At 51.3% G+C, this 17570-nt stretch overlaps 2 protein-coding genes across 9 annotated transcripts; both read left to right on the plus strand.

The window, feature by feature from the left end:
• Positions 1-117: 117 nt before the first annotated feature.
• UFC1 (ubiquitin-fold modifier conjugating enzyme 1) lies at positions 118-10615 on the plus strand. Of its 3 annotated transcripts, none has more exons than XM_019633124.1 (7): positions 118-578; positions 6802-6924; positions 8887-8954; positions 9195-9258; positions 9580-9656; positions 9866-9956; positions 10170-10615. In XM_019633124.1, the coding sequence occupies exons 2-7, from the start codon at positions 6802-6804 to the stop codon at positions 10248-10250; spliced, it is 504 nt and encodes a 167-aa protein (XP_019488669.1). In that variant the 5' UTR covers positions 118-578; the 3' UTR covers positions 10251-10615. The 3 variants fall into 3 exon arrangements, with proteins under 3 accessions (XP_019488669.1, XP_019488667.1, XP_019488668.1); XM_019633123.1 differs by lacking the exon at positions 118-578 and adding an exon at positions 6534-6635; XM_019633122.1 differs by lacking the exon at positions 118-578 and having other exon boundaries at positions 6531-6924.
• Positions 10616-11151: 536 nt separating this feature from the next.
• USP21 (ubiquitin specific peptidase 21) lies at positions 11152-17568 on the plus strand. Of its 6 annotated transcripts, none has more exons than XM_019633130.1 (13): positions 11155-11363; positions 12113-12733; positions 13507-13566; positions 13724-13844; positions 14045-14156; positions 14334-14489; positions 14913-14977; positions 15220-15323; positions 15495-15581; positions 15849-15927; positions 16177-16284; positions 16387-16501; positions 16710-17073. In XM_019633130.1, exons 2-13 carry the CDS (start codon positions 12134-12136, stop codon positions 16798-16800), a joined length of 1698 nt encoding a protein of 565 aa, XP_019488675.1. In that variant the 5' UTR covers positions 11155-11363; positions 12113-12133; the 3' UTR covers positions 16801-17073. The 6 variants fall into 6 exon arrangements, 4 of the variants coding, with proteins under 4 accessions (XP_019488675.1, XP_019488672.1, XP_019488673.1 ...); XM_019633127.1 differs by having other exon boundaries at positions 11156-11363; positions 14796-14977; positions 16177-16293; positions 16710-17568; XM_019633128.1 differs by having other exon boundaries at positions 11157-11363; positions 14796-14977; positions 16710-17568.
• The last annotated feature ends 2 nt before the right edge of the window (positions 17569-17570 follow it).

Consider the following 17570-nt stretch of genomic DNA (forward strand, 5'->3'; position numbering starts at 1 on the left):
GAACTTGGCCGGCTCGTGGCGGCTTCGGGGCCGAGTGAGGCATGGCCGCGCAGCCATGCTGGGTGAGGGCAGCCTGGCAGCGGCGTGACTCGGGGCGGGGACAGCTTCTCTCGGGCGGCGACAGCAGTGGTTGGCCGCCATCTTGCTCTGGGGCAAGCTGGCAACGCCGGTGTTTCTGGGCGGACGGCGGCCCCGGGGAGACAGTGCCTCCGTGAGTGTGGACACGTGGGTGGCGCCAGAGCTGGCTGTGAAGACGTGCAGACCCACCGACAGACGGACTGGCGGCCAGGACGCGTGACGGCGGAACACGACCGGTCGGCTTGCCTGCGAACTTGGGGAAGGTTCGGAATTTGTACTTGACCTTTGCTCTGAGCTTCCTGGTAACCCGGGCGTGCCTCGCACCTGGGTCCGGAGCAGGACGCGCTGCGCCGATGCCTTCGGATTTCACGCTGACAGCCTGCTTGTGAGCACCCGTTTCCTGAAGGAAGTATCCTGTGCTGAATCCTGGACTGTTGGGAATTGGGGGTCGGGGCCCGGTACGCTCTGGAGCTGCCAGCCGCCTGGTGTGGTTAAAAGAGGTAATAGATGAGGTCTGAGACGCGGGGGACCAGACTACACAAGACCTTGTAAATGCGTTGATTTATCCTAAGAGCGATGGGCAGGCGTTGAAAAAGAGTCTTAACCGAAGTGTGAACAAAAACACATGGGATCTGTGTTTGTAGTGGGGAGAATGGACTGGAGGAGACAGAGTTAGAGGCAAGGAGAACAGTTGAGAAGCTCTGAGCCCAGGCTCTGTCCTGTAGAAGGGAGGTGCGCATGGGGAAAATAGGTCGGAAATGGGCATGAGGCAGAGGGAGAAATCCAAGACATTGCCCAGTGTTCTGACTTGGGCAGTTGGGGAATAATGATGCCATATTTTGTTTTGGGGGAGGGAATTAGTTTTAGGCGCCTGTGAGATACTCAGTAGACAATGGAATATTAGTGTGGGCTGGGAACCTAAAAGAGAGGGCTGGTAGGTGGGTGCGCGCGCGTGAGTACAGATGGTCGTTGAAGCCATGGGAGTGAATAAAATGGCCTCGAGACAGGAATGCCTGCACGTCGGGATGAGATAAGGGAAGAAAGCCAAAAAGAGGACACTGAGGTGGGGGCAAACAGAAAGGAAAGAAAGAAACAGGAGAGAAGCATGAAGGAAACCGGTCAGGTAAGATGCTGACTAAAATGTGCCCATTGGATTTCGCAACAAGGAAGTCATTTAGTAGTTTTGGAGAGAGCTGTTTCAGAGAGATGGTGGGTTAAAAACCAGGTTGAGGTCATTGAGCGGCTGCAAAGGCACAGTGTATAGATATAAAGACAGTTTCTTCATGGCATTAACTGCAAAGAGACTAACAGTGGGTTGCAGCATGAGGGCAAGTGCCAAAGAAAGGAGCCAGACGGAGATGTCCTGATGGCAGCTGGGATATATCGAAACATAGAATAATACATGAAAAGGAAAAAAAAAGAACTGCAGAACGATACGTGTGGCAGATTTACACAGGCATTAAACAATGAACCATGAAGAGTGGGCGTGGGAGGGATGAAACTCACTTTTTTATTTTAGATCCAACTTTACTGTTTGAATTTGTTTTACTATACACATATATTGCTTTTATACAAAACTACTTTTTAAAAACTCTGGTGATGTGTCAGCCAGAAATTCTGAATCATGACCATTTCAATGCTTGCTGAAGCCATCGATTTGGATAAGCTCGCCGGAGAGCAGCAGTGCTCTAAGAAAAGTGCTCTGGGGAATTCCGTCACTTAAAGCACAAGAGAAGAGGGGCCTTTGGAGAATCTTTGAAAAGGAACAGCCAATGAGGAAGAATAAAAACTGGGTGATGATTGTCACAGAATCAAAAACTTGAGAAAACTCCACTGAGAAGATTGAGAACCTGTGTAGGGTTCGCTTGTTACTCAGAGTCCCCCGCCTTTCACATCTTTTCCTTTACGTAAGTTCCCGTCTCTTCCATGGAGCCTCAGCTGAGAAAACATCCCTCCAACTTTCAAAGATTGGCTCTTTCAGCTGGACCCTGGTTCCCACCCTTTTCTGCTTCTCAGCATACTCTACTCCCACAGTCGTCTCTACTTCACTGGACTCCAAGTTGACACCCTCCAGCTACCTTTCACATGGTGTTTCCACTGTCCTATGAAACAGATCTGAACGCACTGTAATTCTGTGATGAGAAGGCCCTTTTTTCTGTACTGAGGAAAATCGACCTCTTTGTAACTTCCACTTATTGGTCCTATTTTTTCTCTTTGGGTCAGCGTCATAATTACATGTCAGCCCTTCAGATAGCTACCATGTCCCTACTAAATATTTATATTCTAGGTCCATGGTAGTACCAATTCAAAGTATAGCAGGTCTCTTGTCCTTGATCTGAAGACTCTATTAAGGCTGCTTGTCCCAGTCCATGCTGTTCCCCAGCCCTGCCAGAATTAAGATCTTTTCAAACCAGATGTTCCCTTATAAAAGTCCAGACCCTGTTAGCAACCTATTTCCCCAAGTATTCTCTTAACTCTTCCATGCCCACTCTGATCCCCGTGTCCCTGGCTGGGCTTGACTCTTGCACTTGACCCGACACTCACTTGCTGTTCTGACAGCCCTCTCCAGTTCCTGGTTCCCCATGAACTCCAAGCTGCTCCAGTCACTCATGTTCACCCAGGCATCATACTGGCTCCTAATTTCAGTTGAGTTTCAGCCTTGCCGTCATCCCGTAGCTAGAATTCCAGTGTCCCCTGATTTCTGAATAAAAGAGTAGGGACCCCAGTCAGTCACTGGAAATTAATGATCTGCTGTCCAAAATGCTCCTTCAGCTGTTTCCTTCATTCACCAGCTCTGACGCTCACTAATAAGACTTTGGGCAAGTTCCTTAACTTCTCCAAGCTTATTTTCTCATCTGTAAAAGGGGGAAATATAACACACACGTTGTAGGTCATTGTTTTAATAGTTATATTAAATAATATACATGAGATGTTAACATGGGGCCTAGCTCACTGTAAGTGCTCGATACATGTTACCTAACATAGATAACAATTTTCACCAGGTTTCAGAAATTCAGGTTCTTTGTGACTGCTCTCTGCTGCCCCCGTGGGGATGACTTTTTCTAAGTCATTGGTCATCCTGTGGGCCATGACAAAATACAGCCCTGTCTCACCAACCCCACCAGCTAATTAGAGAATTAATCAATTCTTCTTTGGTTGATTGTTCAATCAAATAAAAATGTTCTTAGGGCCGGCCGAGTGGTGCGTTGGTTAGGAGTTGGCTTGAGACGCCAGCTCTGAGCAGCAGGGTCCTGGTTCAGATCCCACATATGAAGGCCAGCGACGCTGTGCCCCCTGCAGCTAAGATGGTGAACAACAGCTGGACCTGGAGCTGGGCTGCTGTGAGTCACCCATGATGGCGTTTGAGTCACCCGTGACAGTGTAGGCTGCAGTGGGGCTGGCCGGCAGCTGGCGTACGCTTTCGTGAGCAGCCGTCCAATGGCCAGCAAGCGACTGCCTCACCCGGGAAGAGCACAATGATAATACCAACATGGGCCAGTGAAGCAACGTTCTCCACAACTAGACTGAAGAACAAAAGGACAGCAACTTTGTTTCCCTTCCCCGATTCCCCAATAAAGTCTTAAAAAAAAAAAAAAAGCTCCTATATTTTTGCCAATTCTCTGTCTTTTTCAAAGAACTTATCAGGAAGCACATTTTTCCTGAAATCAAGATATACTGTCTCTGTAATGTTCTCCTAGATTATTAATCGAGTAACACTGGCGACGAAAGTCATTGAGTCATTCTCAATAAATACATGTTAAGCGTTTACTAATGTCAGGTTCTGTGACAGGCATATATCGGATACACATTGGTGAACAAAATAGACATGACTACATGGTGCTCACTGTTTACATGGGAAGACAGACACTAAGGAAAGAAAATATTTTAAGTTGAGATGGGTGCTGTGGAGAAAATAACAGAATACTGTGACAGAAAATGAATGGTCAGGGAAAGCTTCTCTTTGAAGAGCGGTCATGGAAGCTGAGACCTAAAGAGCAGGAAGGAGCCTGCCATCTGGCAGAGAATGGGGAGGTGTCCTAGGCTGAGAGGACGCCTGCAAAAGGACAGGAGGCAAGAAAGATCTGACACCTTCGAGACTGAGTCACATCAGGAAGAGCCACTAAACATCTGGGGGTCACGGCTTTTTTTTTTCTCTCGCTCATAAATCACTCTTCAATAGCTGTTCTATAATGTTATGAAGAATCAATAATCTTTTTTATTTTCCAGAATTTACCATCTGAAATTTCCCTCTTGGGGAATTTTATGGACATTTGCCATATTATGAGTTCCTCAGATTACCTACAGGGGACACAATTTCACTTACATAATACTTCTGATTTCTAGAAGATGTGTTCCAGCCCTGAACTCATTTAAAATGCTAAGAATCCTGTTACTATTTTATTTAGTCATTAATGAACTTATAAGTAACAAAAATTTTTTTTCGTAATTCCTCACATTACCTAATTTCTTCATCTTGTCTTCCAAGCTTTAGCTATTTTTGTTTTTATATAGCAAAAATAATTTACTTATCATTATCGCATGATAGCTTGTTTACCTAGATAACTTCTGAGAATCAGCTTAAAAATTATCACAAATAATAACAATTTAGTAAAGTGGGGGGAAAATAGCATCCAGAAATAACCTTTATATAGACAGTAAGTTAAAAATAAAATCAAAGAAAAGACCCAATAGCAACATAAAATGTCTAGTAATAACCTTAAGAATGTGCATGATCTGTATGAATAAAATTTTAAAATAATGCCCACATAAAAGAAACTTGAACAAATGGAAAATAACATTATGTTCTTGGGTAGAGGGAACATACAATGATGTTAATTTCCCAGAATTGTCTATAAATGTAATATGATCTAGGTTAAAATATCATTAAGATATATATAAAAAAGCTTATTTTAAAGTTCACATGTTAAAATAAGAATTGAAAGGAAAATCCTGAAAAAGCAAAGTAATAAATAAAAGCTAGCCCACCAGATATAAAAATGTATTAGAAAGCTACAATAACGAAAACAGTGGGGTAATGCCCTGTGAATAGACAAGTTGATATACATGTGATTTGAAAAACATATGTGGTGGCATGTAATTAACTCTTTTTTATGGTGAGAATGCTTAAGATCTACTCTCAGCAACTTTCAAATATACAACACTCTCATGAACTATAGTCACCATGCTGTACATGTGATCCTCAGAATTTATTCTTATAAGTGAAAGCTTGTATCCTTTGGCCTACGTGTCACTATTTCTCCCTCTCACATCTCCAAAATCATGACAATTGCAAAGCCTCATTCCAAATGCCTGCACTCCACCACACCACAGTGCCTACACCCAAAAGGGAATAAACATTTCCCCAGGAGAGAGATCTCCAGTGAGATACTAAAAAGCTTTGCTTCGGCCTTTTCCAATACCCAATATTTTAAAGAAATACGTACATACATAACATGCCAATTTAAAGACTAAAACCACATCATCTCAATGAGCACAAAAAAGCATTTGGAAAAAACCCCAGCATCCATTCATTAAAACCCTCAACATCGAGAATAGAAGGGAACTTCTTACCCTTTTAAAGGACATCTATGAAAACCCTACAGCTAACATCATACTTAATGAAGAAAGACAATACTTTCCCCACTAAAATCAGAACAAGACAAGAATGTCTGCTCTCAATACATTTTTCAACATTGTACCAGAGGTTTCAGCCATTAGAAATTAAGATATAGGGCCAGCCGAGTAGCTCAGTTGGTTAAGAGCATGAGCTCTGAACAAAAAGGACGCCAGTTCGATTCCCACATGGGCCAGTGAGCTGCACCTGAGCTGAGCTGCCGCTGAGATGGTGAGAGCGTGTGCTCTTAGCAGCAGTGTTGCCAGTTCGACTCCTACATGGGATGGTGGACAATACCCACCAGCAACTAAGACTGAAAGCTGTGCCTGGAGTTGGAGCTGATAGGTCCTGGAAAAGCACAATGTTCCCCTCCCCAATTCCCCAATTTTAAAAAAAAGAAAGAAATAAAAGAAAACCTAAAAAAAAAAATTAAGATAGAGACATGATTTCTTCCTAGATGGGTTCATTCCAGACCAAAAAATGCCTAGGCTAGATGAAGGCATGTCTTCTTGGGACCTCTAAACTCCTTTGGCACTTAAGCATTTTCTAATTCGATTGTGTTAATTCTTCAGGGCCGAAGTTGTATATTACACTTTGATTCTCCAAGGTATCCAGGAATTATTGGGAGTTCAATAATACCCTTCTATTGGATGACTGCACTGGCCTCGGGCCCATTACATAAAAGCTGAGGACGCTTATTCGAAGCGAAAACATGTCAATCAGGCGTTTTAGACCGACTACCCGGAACAGTGTCTGGAACAACTTGAAATTCTAACCACTCTCCAAATTTGGGGAGGTGCCCGGAAGAGTTTTCTGAGATCATGTCTCTGAGCATGAGCGGAAGTCACGCTTTGAGCAGTCTGCGGGGTTTTACTGATAGTTGCCATATTCAGGGCCGAGCAATCCGTTTTCATTCTGTTCTTCCCGTTGTACCCACAAGCAGGTGACCAGATGACAAATTTGTCTTCGCTGCTAGAAAATAAAGATCGCTTTCAAGGAAGTCTTAAGGCAGCCCAACTCCCCGTCTTCCCATAGTAAAGATGGCGGCGCTCTGAATGTAAACGACAGGTAAAACCACTTCCGTGTTTCTCTTTGCGCCCTTGTCCAAGATGGCGGACGAGGCCACCCGGCGTGTTGTGTCAGAGATCCCGGTGCTGAAGACTAACGCCGGACCTCGAGATCGGGAGTTGTGGGTGCAGCGACTCAAGGAGGAATATCAATCTCTTATTCGGGTCAGTTGTGCTACTGAGGCCGACCGTGTCGCAAAAGGGTGGCGGGCAACCCGGTGTCCTTAGGAATAGGCTCCGTCTGGAAGCCGCTTCCGGTTTTAAAGTTTAATTCCCAAATTCATAGCAATTGGAGAATTGAGGGGTTGGGGAACTTGGGGATGCTGCAGAGCAGGCAGAAAAGGCTCGCGTTAGGAGCCACAGTGTGACCACGCTTTCTGGCTGAAAGCAGTTTTAGGGATACGCCTCCCCGGAAGGTGACGTGTCCCTCTGGCTCCAGGTGCTTGCTCGCCACGATGTAGGGGAGGCGGTCAAAAGAAGTCCCTGCGGCCCTAAGGCCCGGACCACATCTCTCTGCTCCCTCCTTTCCTCTTCCTGAGGGAGGAACACACATTAAAGCTGAAAATTCAAGTAAGTGTTAGTTGTAGAGAGCTGAGGAACTGAGCTCACAGGAACGAACCATCCTCTCAGCTAATCTCCCTTCTGTGTAAGGAGAAGGAAGTTTGTCTTCCTTGCGGTGCCTGTTTCAAAGGCCAGTAGCTATCCTGCCGCATGCGTTCATTCACTAAAAAAACAATTACTGTACATCTGGTACCAAGAAAGGGGATCCAAAGGCGAATAAAGTGGAGCATACTGAGGTGGACAGAAGCAGTCGTTATAATACATTGTTTAAGTGGAGGAGGGACCGACAGGGAGGCCGAGAAACTGCTGGATGTTTTGAAGCAGGAGGACAGATTCCTAACCCACTTGGGTCTGGTTAGGGAAGGCTTCCTGGAAGAGGCAGTGCTTGAGCTGAGACTTAAACGGTAAACATAAGTTAGCCCAATAAAAATGAGGGTAAGAGACGGACATTCAAGGCAAAAGCGACACATGAGCAAAGGAATAGGAGCCAGAAATGCCACGATGTGTATGAAGAAACCTAAGCAGTTCAGAGGTTGCCACAGCATCAAATGTGTGGCAGGGAGTAGTAGGCAAGTCTTGAGAGAGAGGTTTGAGCACTTGAGTGTGATCTTGGAGGCTTTGGAGATACCTTTAAAGGGTTTTAAACTGAGAAATAACATGGTCAGAGTTGAGTTTAGATCAATCGCAGTGGCAGTAGAAGAGGAAAATAGAATTGACAGGGAAAAGATTTACCGTAGGAGACAAGTTAGGAAACTGTCATTAATCCAGGTGAAAGAAAAAGGTGATCCAAGCTCGGCAGCCATAGTGAGAATAGAGAGGAGAGGTAGATCTGAAGAATATTCAGAAGGTGAAATCGTCAGGACACTGTGAAGGACTCGAGGGACAGTAAAGGGGAGGGAGGGTCGAGAATGACTCCCAGGTGGTCGGTGGCTGAATGAAGCTAATACTGCTGCCTGAGATTGATGCAGTGGACAAACAGGTCTGAAGGACCAGGGGAATGGCGGAGTTTGGGGTACCTGTGAAACGAAGGTAGAAGTTTCAATATACAGTTGGATACTGCAGTCTGAAGCTGAAGTGAGAAAAGGTCTGGATTAAAGAGAAAGAGGGCCGGCCGAGGGGCGCGATGGTTAAGAACTGGCTTGGGATCCAGAGGGCCCTGGTTCGGATCCCACATATGAGGGCCAGTGACACTGCCCTCCAAAAAAACAGAGAAAGATTTGGAAGTCATCAGCATGTGGGTGCTAGTCAAAAGCAGGACTGTGAGGTTCTCAGGGCGGGGGTACCCCATGAAATGAGTTGTAGGCTGCGAGCTGACACTGTCAGAAATGAGACCCAGGCTATATCATCAAATCTTTTGTGCTAAATATAGTGGAACCCAAGCTTTCTATTCTCTGCTCTGGGCAAGTCCCGTGCTTATCAATGTAGCTTTGTCTTTAGCTTTGCTTATGTCAAAAAAGTTGGGTAAACATACTAAGAGAGAAAGTAATCACACACTTTTCTTTTGAGGGAAAGGGGTCTGTCCTTGGCCCCAACTTCCCTCTCAAAGACCTAATTCTCTGCTTTTAGTATGTGGAGAACAACAAGAATGCGGACAATGATTGGTTCCGACTGGAGTCCAACAAGGAAGGGACTCGGTAGGTAGGCAGACCCTCTTGTGAGGTATGGGGATGGGGCTATCACACGTCTTGAGCATTTTGGTGTCTCAAAGCTCACTGCCAGCCTTTCCTGCTTCATATTAGCCGTGTCCACTCCCACAGCTCCAGACTTTCCCAGTTCCCATCCCATGAGTCTTCCAGGCTGGTCACCTAGGCCAAGCCAATGTCATTTGAGTATAAGGATGGACAAACTGGACTGAGGTTTGGTCTTTGTTACAGATGGTTTGGGAAATGCTGGTACATCCACGATCTCCTCAAATATGAGTTTGACATAGAATTTGACGTGAGTATGATGGAGTAGGAAATATGGAGGTTGGGAGAAGGGGAGGCATAACATGATTGTTAACAAGCTAACCTTTCTTGGAAGGACCAAAGAAAGCTTTAAATGGGAGTGGAAAGCTGAGGTTTGAAGCAAGCATAGTTTACAGAACCTCAAGCATAGTTTACAGTTACCAATCTCCAAGTCCCGAGTCCTGGTGTGCATATGCGCCTTGGGGAGCTTGCCAAACACTTTAATTCAACCAAGAAATGTGTGTGTGTGTCTGATGACATGAGTTCCTTTCTATCCTGATTCTGTTTTATTAAGGCTTTATAATTCCTCCAGATTCCTATCACATATCCCACTACTGCTCCAGAAATTGCAGTCCCTGAACTGGATGGAAAAACAGCCAAGATGTACAGGTAGGACTGAATAGGAGATGGAAAGGGTCAAAGAAGGGCTTAGAAAAGAACTGGGAGGCAGGAATTTTCTGAGTCTGCTGGCCTAGAGGGCTCCAGGCCTCCTGCTGAGCCTGGCGAAGTGCTCATCTGACCCTGTGCTCCCAAGAGGCTGCTTGCTTTATGGTAAATCTTGCATGTCAACACCTTCTTATCTCTTGTCCCTCTCATAGGGGTGGCAAAATATGCCTAACTGATCACTTTAAGCCTTTGTGGGCCAGGAATGTGCCCAAGTTTGGACTAGCTCATCTCATGGCTCTGGGGGTAAGTTTGGGGTATTTGGTATAAGTATATGGGGCGGGGGGTAAGGGGGTAAGTAGGCCAGGTCCTGAGCAGTATAAGAAAGTAACTGAGAGTCAACAAGAGAAGTATTTTCTTTTGGGCATGTTCCCTGAAAATCTCCCTAGGAAGGAGCTGCTGAAACAAGAGACATTGACTGGGTGATAGTAATCTCACAGGGTCTTCCTTGTGTTACAGCTGGGTCCATGGCTGGCAGTGGAAATCCCCGATTTGATTCAGAAAGGCGTAATTCAGCATAAAGAGAAATGCAACCAATGAAGGATCAAGCTACTGGGGCCGCACACAGGGACCTTTGATAACACTAGCGCCTGTCTTCCTGTGCCCCTCTTCTTACTCAAGTAACTGCTTCCCTCACACCCCTTCACCCACAATTACTAAGTAGCTGCAGCAGTACCAAGTTTCCAGCATTGCTGGGGAAAGAAAAACAGTATTACTACTGAATTTCTAAGTTTGGCTACACAGAGAGGGGAAAGACTGAGGTTTTGGAAAAACAAAAGGCAGTTTATACCTCTTCCCCGGTGGAGCCATGTGAGATCCTGGAGGGATGGGGGTGACTGAAAGTGGGTGCGTAGTCTTTTTGGTTTCTGGAGATAACTCATCAATAAATGCTGCTTCCTCTGGTAGTCTGTGGTGCTCCTTGGTGGTTGGTAACAGAGGTGAGCAAGCCAAGGCCCAAGGCACACATACAGGTACATTAGTTTGGGAGGGAGCTGGGGAATGAAAGGAAAAACCTTGACTGCTCTCCCTGCTGCTGAGACCCTCCTGTCCTTTAGCAGGGAGCCTCCTGCTTTGGCCTGCGTGGTGCTTGAGGGACAGTGCTGCTGGCCAGCATTCACACCCCGCAGGGCATTGCCATCCCTACGTGGAGTGCTGGACCCCAGCGCCCTGGGAGGGATCTGCTGCAAGCCTGGAGGTCACATTGCAGTTGTCAGATCCACATCCCTATGGGCGGCAGGATAGGGTGACGGGACCTATACTCCAGGGAGTTGGTCTGCAGCAATCGTTGGAAGACAATTCTGGGCAGGGCTGGGAACTGGCAGTCCTCAAGTTGGCTGCGTTTCCATGGCGGCGGCGGCGGCGGCGGCGGCGGCGGCGGAGCCAAGGGGGCGGGCTCACGCAAGCGCCGAGGAAGCAGGCGGTGGGTTCCGAAAGTGGCTGCGCAGGCGCCGTGAGCGACGGTGAAGCCGGCGGCCGGTGGCCCGTGAGACCGGCAAAGATGGCGGCGGCCCCGGCGGCGGGAGCGACCTGGGCGATAGCTGCGGCTGAAGCTGCAGCCGGGCCCGCAGGGGTGCTTCACGGGGGCAGTGGGGGGTGGCCCTGAGCTGGGGCCTGGCTCCGGCTGGCCTCCCCCGCCGCCTCACCGGGGGACAGGTACGGGCCGCGGCGCTATGGCGTGGGGGTCCGAGGGAAGACTTCCCCGGACGCGGGAGGACTCCCTCCACAAAGGCAGAGGCACGGGGGACCCGGCAGGCCTGTGCGAACTGAGCTGGAGGGACAGCATCCGTGGGCCGTGGGGAATGCACCGCCGGACTCCTGGCCAATCAGCGGCCTCGGCCTTTCTGCCCTCGAGGGGGGCGGACCCAGCTGAAGCCCCGCTTGGGTGGGGGGCGGGCGCAGAAATTGTTGTTCGTCCTCCCTCCCCTCCGCTGCCCCTGAACCCCTGCACCACGCTGGAGCTCTAGGGTGGGGGAGGGAGTCGTTCGCAAGTCACCCGTGTAGTCGGCTTCACTTGCTGCCCGGAGGGGCAGGGGTTGAGCATGGCACGCCGTCTTTTGGGCTGTTACACTCGCAGGACCTGGGTCCTAAGTGACGCAGGGCACATCCCGCTTGACTACCAGGTATGGGGGTGCTTGTCACGAGTGTCAGATTATGAAGACATCAGAGATAGAGGCTATCATTGGCTTTCCAGCAAAGCTGTATTCTGCAGGAAGGACATAAGGAATGTAGAAAGAGTCACGGCAGAGGGCTGCTATCATCCCTTCATTTAGTTACTCAATACTAAGTATTGCTTTGTGTCAAACATTATGTTAGGTACTGGCTCTGCAAGTAGAAGCTAGTATGGTGGCTCAGGTTCCCACCTCCCTCCGTACTCACATGCTGACCCTCTCTTCCCCTCCCAGGTCCAGCCTGTGGTGTCCACAATGCCCCAGGCCTCTGAGCACCGCCTGGGCCGGACCCGAGAGCCACCTGTTAATGTCCAGCCCCGAGTGGGATCCAAACTACCATTTGCCCCCGGGGCCCACAGCAAGGAGAGCCGAAACCCAGTTCCTGGGCCGAACCCCCTGTTACGACCTCTGCCTCCCCGGCCAGGTCCACCTGAGGAACGGCTCAAGAAGCTGGAGCTGGGACGGGGACGGACCTCAGGATCTCGTCCCAGAGGCCCCCTTCGGGCAGATCATGGAGTCCCCCTGCCTGGCTCACCACCCCCAACTGTGGCCCCTCCTCTCCTGTCCAGGACCAGCCTAGCTCGTTCCAAGTCTGTGAGCAGCGGAGACTTGCGTCCAATGGGAACTGCCTTGGGAGGGCATCGAGGCACTGGAGAGCTAGGGGCTGCACTAAGCCGCTTGGTGCTCCGGCCTGAGCCCCCTGCTTTGAGACGGAGCACCTCTCTCCGCCGCCTCGGGGGCTTTCCTGGGCCCCCAGCCTTGCTCAGCATACGGACAGAGCCCCCTACTTCCCACGGCACCTTCCATGTGATATCTGCCCGGCGCCCCGAGCCTTTCTACTCCGATGACAAGATGGTGAGGACTTGCCAGCACACGTGGCCTTGCATTGTTGTGTTCCTCCACGCGTCTGGCTTTCTTGCCACCATATGGGTTTCTTGTCCCCTTTTCCCATGTCCCTTTCTCAACCCTTCGTTACAGCACTTGCTGTCCTGTCCCCTACTGAAGGACCATCGCAGGGTTGTCTGTGACTCCTCAGCATGCGAGGCCACTTCAGTCCCCAGGAAATTGACCCAACTGTTTGGAATTCTCCTTTGGGTCCCCAGGCCCTTACTTTCCCTGGCTGCACCTTCTCTCCCAGGACACCTCCTAGGCCTAATTAGTCTCTAGGGCTGAAAGGGGCAAGCTCAGAACACCTGAGCTGTGGTTGCCATTTCCAGAGCCAAGAGAGCTAGGCTGATTGTGTTTGGAGCCACCAGGAGAGGGTGTAGGAAGGGGCCACGGGGGCGGGAGGGGGCCTTGGAGGCAGCAAGGTGGGAGTGGGGAGCAGCTGGGCAGCCATGCCAGTGCTTGGAGAGTTGCCCCAGGAGCTGCAGCGCCGGCTAGCTGGGCAGAGGAGTAAGTGGGGAACAGGTGGGACAGCCCTGGCTGAGTCCGTGCTACACTCAGCTGTGATGGGCTTCCTGCTCATGGCCAGTGAGGTAGGGAGACCCCAGTACCCAGTGAGGGAAAGAGGGTGGAGTTTGGGAGTGAAGTATGGCCTGGGGGCGGCAGCGGGCAGCATGCTGTTGAAACGTTGAAGTGCTAGTTGAGACATAGGGCAACCTTCTGACTGTCCTCTGACCTTCCAGGCTCCCCACACACTGCTTCTCGGCTCTGGTCATATTGGCCTCCGAAATCTGGGGAACACGGTGAGAGCCATTCTCCTGTCCTTCCTCTCTAACAGGAAGGTGACTGGTGCTGGGGGCGGGGAATTTGCTGACTGGGGGAAGGCCCGGGGAAGGAGGGCACAGAAGCCCTTCCTGGGCACAGGTCTGGAGGGATGATGGCAGTGTGTCTGCTCCCCAGTGCTTCCTCAACGCTGTGCTGCAGTGTTTGAGCAGCACTCGGCCTCTTCGGGACTTCTGTCTGCGGAGGGACTTCCGGCAAGAGGTGCCCGGAGGGGGCCGAGCCCAAGAGCTCACTGAAGGTGGGCATCGACTCCTGCCCCCCCATCCTCTTTTCCCTAACTCCTTGCAGACCCAAATGCCCATGCTGGTGCCCCCAACCCCCACATCTGGCAGTTGTCACCCCCAGTGCCTGCTGTCCTGGTGTTTCCCACCTCCTGAGTCTCTTGCTTGTCTGTGCGGTCACTCACCTTAGTCTCCCTCCCCACTCCCACCCTGATAGCCTTTGCAGATGTGATTGGTGCCCTGTGGCACCCTGACTCGTGTGAAGCTGTCAATCCTACTCGGTTCCGAGCTGTCTTCCAGAAATACGTTCCCTCCTTCTCTGGATACAGGTGGGAGAGCTGGAGGGTATGGGATTTCTCTGGCGGTGTTGGGTAGGGCCAATCAGGGGCCCTCGTGGCACCGTTCTGAACCTTGAGCTGTTCTTCAGGCAGGAATGGGGACCCAGGTCTGGGCAGGGGCTGGTGTCTATGGACAGGTGGGGTCAGTCGCCCATACTCTGGCTGTAGCCAGCAAGATGCCCAAGAGTTCCTGAAGCTCCTCATGGAGCGGCTACACCTTGAAATCAATCGCCGGGGCCGCCGGGCCGCACCACTCCTGGCCAACAGTGTAGCGCCCTCCCCACCCCGCCGCGGAGGGGCTCTGCTAGGAGAACCTGAGTTAAGGTAAGGCTGCCCCCTCCCTCTTCTCCCCAGGAGCTGACCAGCAGCTACTTCCTTCACAGAACTGAGCTGGTCAAGATTGGGGACATAGGGTCCAGGGAAATCCTTAACCCAAAACATGGTTTGAGAAGTGCAGAAGTGGGAGGAAGGCAGGAGGCTGCAAGTCACCCCGCTGAGGGAGGAGGGTGACTGACCGGAGGCACGTTAGGGTCGGAGCCCGAGGAGGAGGACAGCATGCTCTTTCTCACGTTGGATTTCCCCAGAAAGTCCTCTGAAGCGTTACTCCTTTGACCCTTCCTTGAAATTTAGAGAAGAAGCTGAAGTATGGGTGGGGTACAGGGCTCTGTGGATCCTTCCGGTGGTGTTTGGGGTGCCCAGTGTTCCTGCTGTCTCATGGGTGCTCCCCATTTCCTTGACCTGTGGTAGTGACGATGACCACGCTAACTTAATGTGGAAGCGTTACCTGGAGCGAGAGGACAGCAAGATTGTGGGTATGGCATGGGGCACAGCTGTGAGGACATGGGCGGGGGGGAGGGGGTGCGTGCTTCGGGGACAAAAGCGATGCTATCAAGGCTGTGGGGATGACTGGGTGATGACAATGTGGGAAGGGTGTGAGGGCCTTGTTAGGAGTGGGGTGGGGGGAGAGTGGGGCAAAGGGGTGGTGAGAGACGAACCCCAGGCAGCCTCGCAGTGCCCACAGTGACTGTTCTCCTGCCCCTTTGCCTCTCCCTAGACCTGTTTGTGGGCCAGTTGAAAAGCTGCCTCAAGTGCCAGGCCTGTGGGTATCGCTCCACGACCTTCGAGGTTTTTTGTGACCTGTCCCTGCCCATCCCCAAGGTGGGATTCCAGGGGTGGATGGGATATGGGTTCGGTTACCCAACCCTACCCACCCTAGAGTGTGGGCAGGAAGCTTTGGGTCTCCGGAGCACAGTTGAAGCCTGGATTGACTGAAAAGAGCTGGAAGAGGAAATTCAGAATACGCTGACCCTTTGTTCCCTTTCTGTCCAGAAAGGGTTTGCTGGGGGCAAGGTGTCTCTGCGGGACTGTTTCAGCCTTTTCACCAAGGAAGAAGAGCTGGAGTTGGAGAATGCCCCGGTATGTAGGGTTCACAAGGGGTACGGCAGGGGTGAGGTGCTGGGGCCACCATATGGGTCAAAGGGGTTGCGTGATGCCTTAGTGTGGGGCACAGTACTTGTGTGTCTGGGTCTGTTTGGGGTCTCAGTTGTGTCCTCATACTCCAAGGACAAAAGGGAGTGACCCAGAAGACAAAAGTAATGGAGAGCATGGTGTGGGTGTGGGTCAGGGTGTGGCGAGAGCCAGTCGAGGTGAGAAGCACAGTAACCTAAAGTGACATTTTTTCAGGTGTGTGACCGATGTCAGCAGAAGACACGAAGTACCAAAAAGTTGACAGTACAAAGATTCCCTCGGATCCTCGTGCTCCGTATCCTGATCTCCAAATTCTTATTTCTTCCATCCATTCCCTTTTCTCATTCCCCACATTTGCAGAGGCTGGACACTTGGGAAGTGAGTTTTCCTTGGGACAAGCTGCCACTCCACCCTTCCCTGCCATGCTCCCTGCACGTGTGTGTGGGGGGGGGGGGGGGGGGGGGGGGGGAGTGGACAGCATCGAGACCTCAGTCCCCCTCAGAGGCTCTCTGCCTCTTCCAAATGCTCCTTAACCAAGGCTTAGATCTTAACCGATTTTCTGCCTCCCGAGGCTCCATCAAGAAAAGTTCCGTAGGTGTAGACTTCCCACTGCAGCGACTGAGCCTAGGGGACTTTGCCAGTGACAAAGCCGGTGCGTCTGGTAGGGAAAGTCCTCAGGAGCACCAGGATGGGGAAGGAGAGTGGGAGTGCGCACAGCTACGGTTGTAGAATCGGAGGGTCTCTACCTCTGCAGGAAGCCCTGTGTATCAGCTGTATGCCCTTTGCAACCACTCGGGCAGCGTCCACTATGGCCACTACACAGCCCTGTGCCGGTGCCAGACTGGTTGGCATGTCTACAATGACTCTCGGTGAGAACGGCCTCCTGCCTGACTCCTGCCCTTCCCACTGCAGCCCGGACACCTCCCCCAACATGAAGCCCCAGGAGGGCAGAGTGCCTGGTGAAAGGAGAGGTGGGGTCTCTCCCGTGGCTTCCTGCATGCTGTGAGGGTGACCTAGTGGGCAGGAGGGAATATGCAGGAATGACCACAAGCGCATCCCCATCTCCCTTCCTCCTAGTGTCTCCCCTGTCAGTGAAAACCAGGTGGCATCCAGTGAGGGCTACGTGCTGTTCTACCAGCTGATGCAGGAGCCAGCCCGGTGCCTGTGACGCCCCCTTTAAGCCCTGGCACCTGTGAAACCCTTGCAACGCCCTTAAGCCCCAGGCTTCCCATTTACCTCAGAGACGTCTATTTTTGTGTCTTTTTAATGGGGAGGGGGAGGGCGTGGTTGTAGCTCCCATTATTTTTTTTATTAACAAGCACCCTCCCACGTGGGGGTCCCCTCGTCTCCCGGCCCATGTACAGAGTTCCCCAGGCCCTGCCTGTGTACAGCCCCCAGACCTCCACAGCCTCACTTTTTGTGAATAAATTTATTAAGAAAAGGTGATGTCCTTATCTGTATTTGGGCTCGGGCTGGGCCGCGCTGGAGTCTTCCTGGGATGCCTTGATGCCAAGTTTGCCCAAGCGGTGAAGGTTTGCACGGGAGGAAAGAGGGAAGCCCGGAACCAGAGGGCAAGCACTGGGGCGACGGGTTCTGCGTCCGAAGCGGGCTGGCCCCGGCACCCCAGGACCCTGTTGACAAACACCGGGTGCGTTGCCGGGCGGCCGTCGCTCCCGCAGGCCCAGGCTGTTGCTACCATCAAGGAGCTGTTGGTGGCGCCGCCTCCCCGCGGACCAGCCTCCAGGGTGCCCAGCCGGTCTCCTTGCAGCCGAGGCGCACGGGGCCGTCCCCTCGGGGTCTCACCGTCGCCGAGCCCGGGATTCGGCGCAGGGCAGCGCTGACTGGGACGCAGCTCTCGCCGCCCCGGCCCGGGGGAGGGCAGCGCCGGGCGCGACCGCTCACGCCCACCCGGCACCCAACCCGTAACCTCCGGCTCCA

Source organism: Hipposideros armiger, unplaced genomic scaffold (assembly GCF_001890085.2).
Source record: "Hipposideros armiger isolate ML-2016 unplaced genomic scaffold, ASM189008v1 scaffold_1240, whole genome shotgun sequence".
Taxonomy (NCBI): domain Eukaryota; kingdom Metazoa; phylum Chordata; class Mammalia; order Chiroptera; family Hipposideridae; genus Hipposideros; species Hipposideros armiger.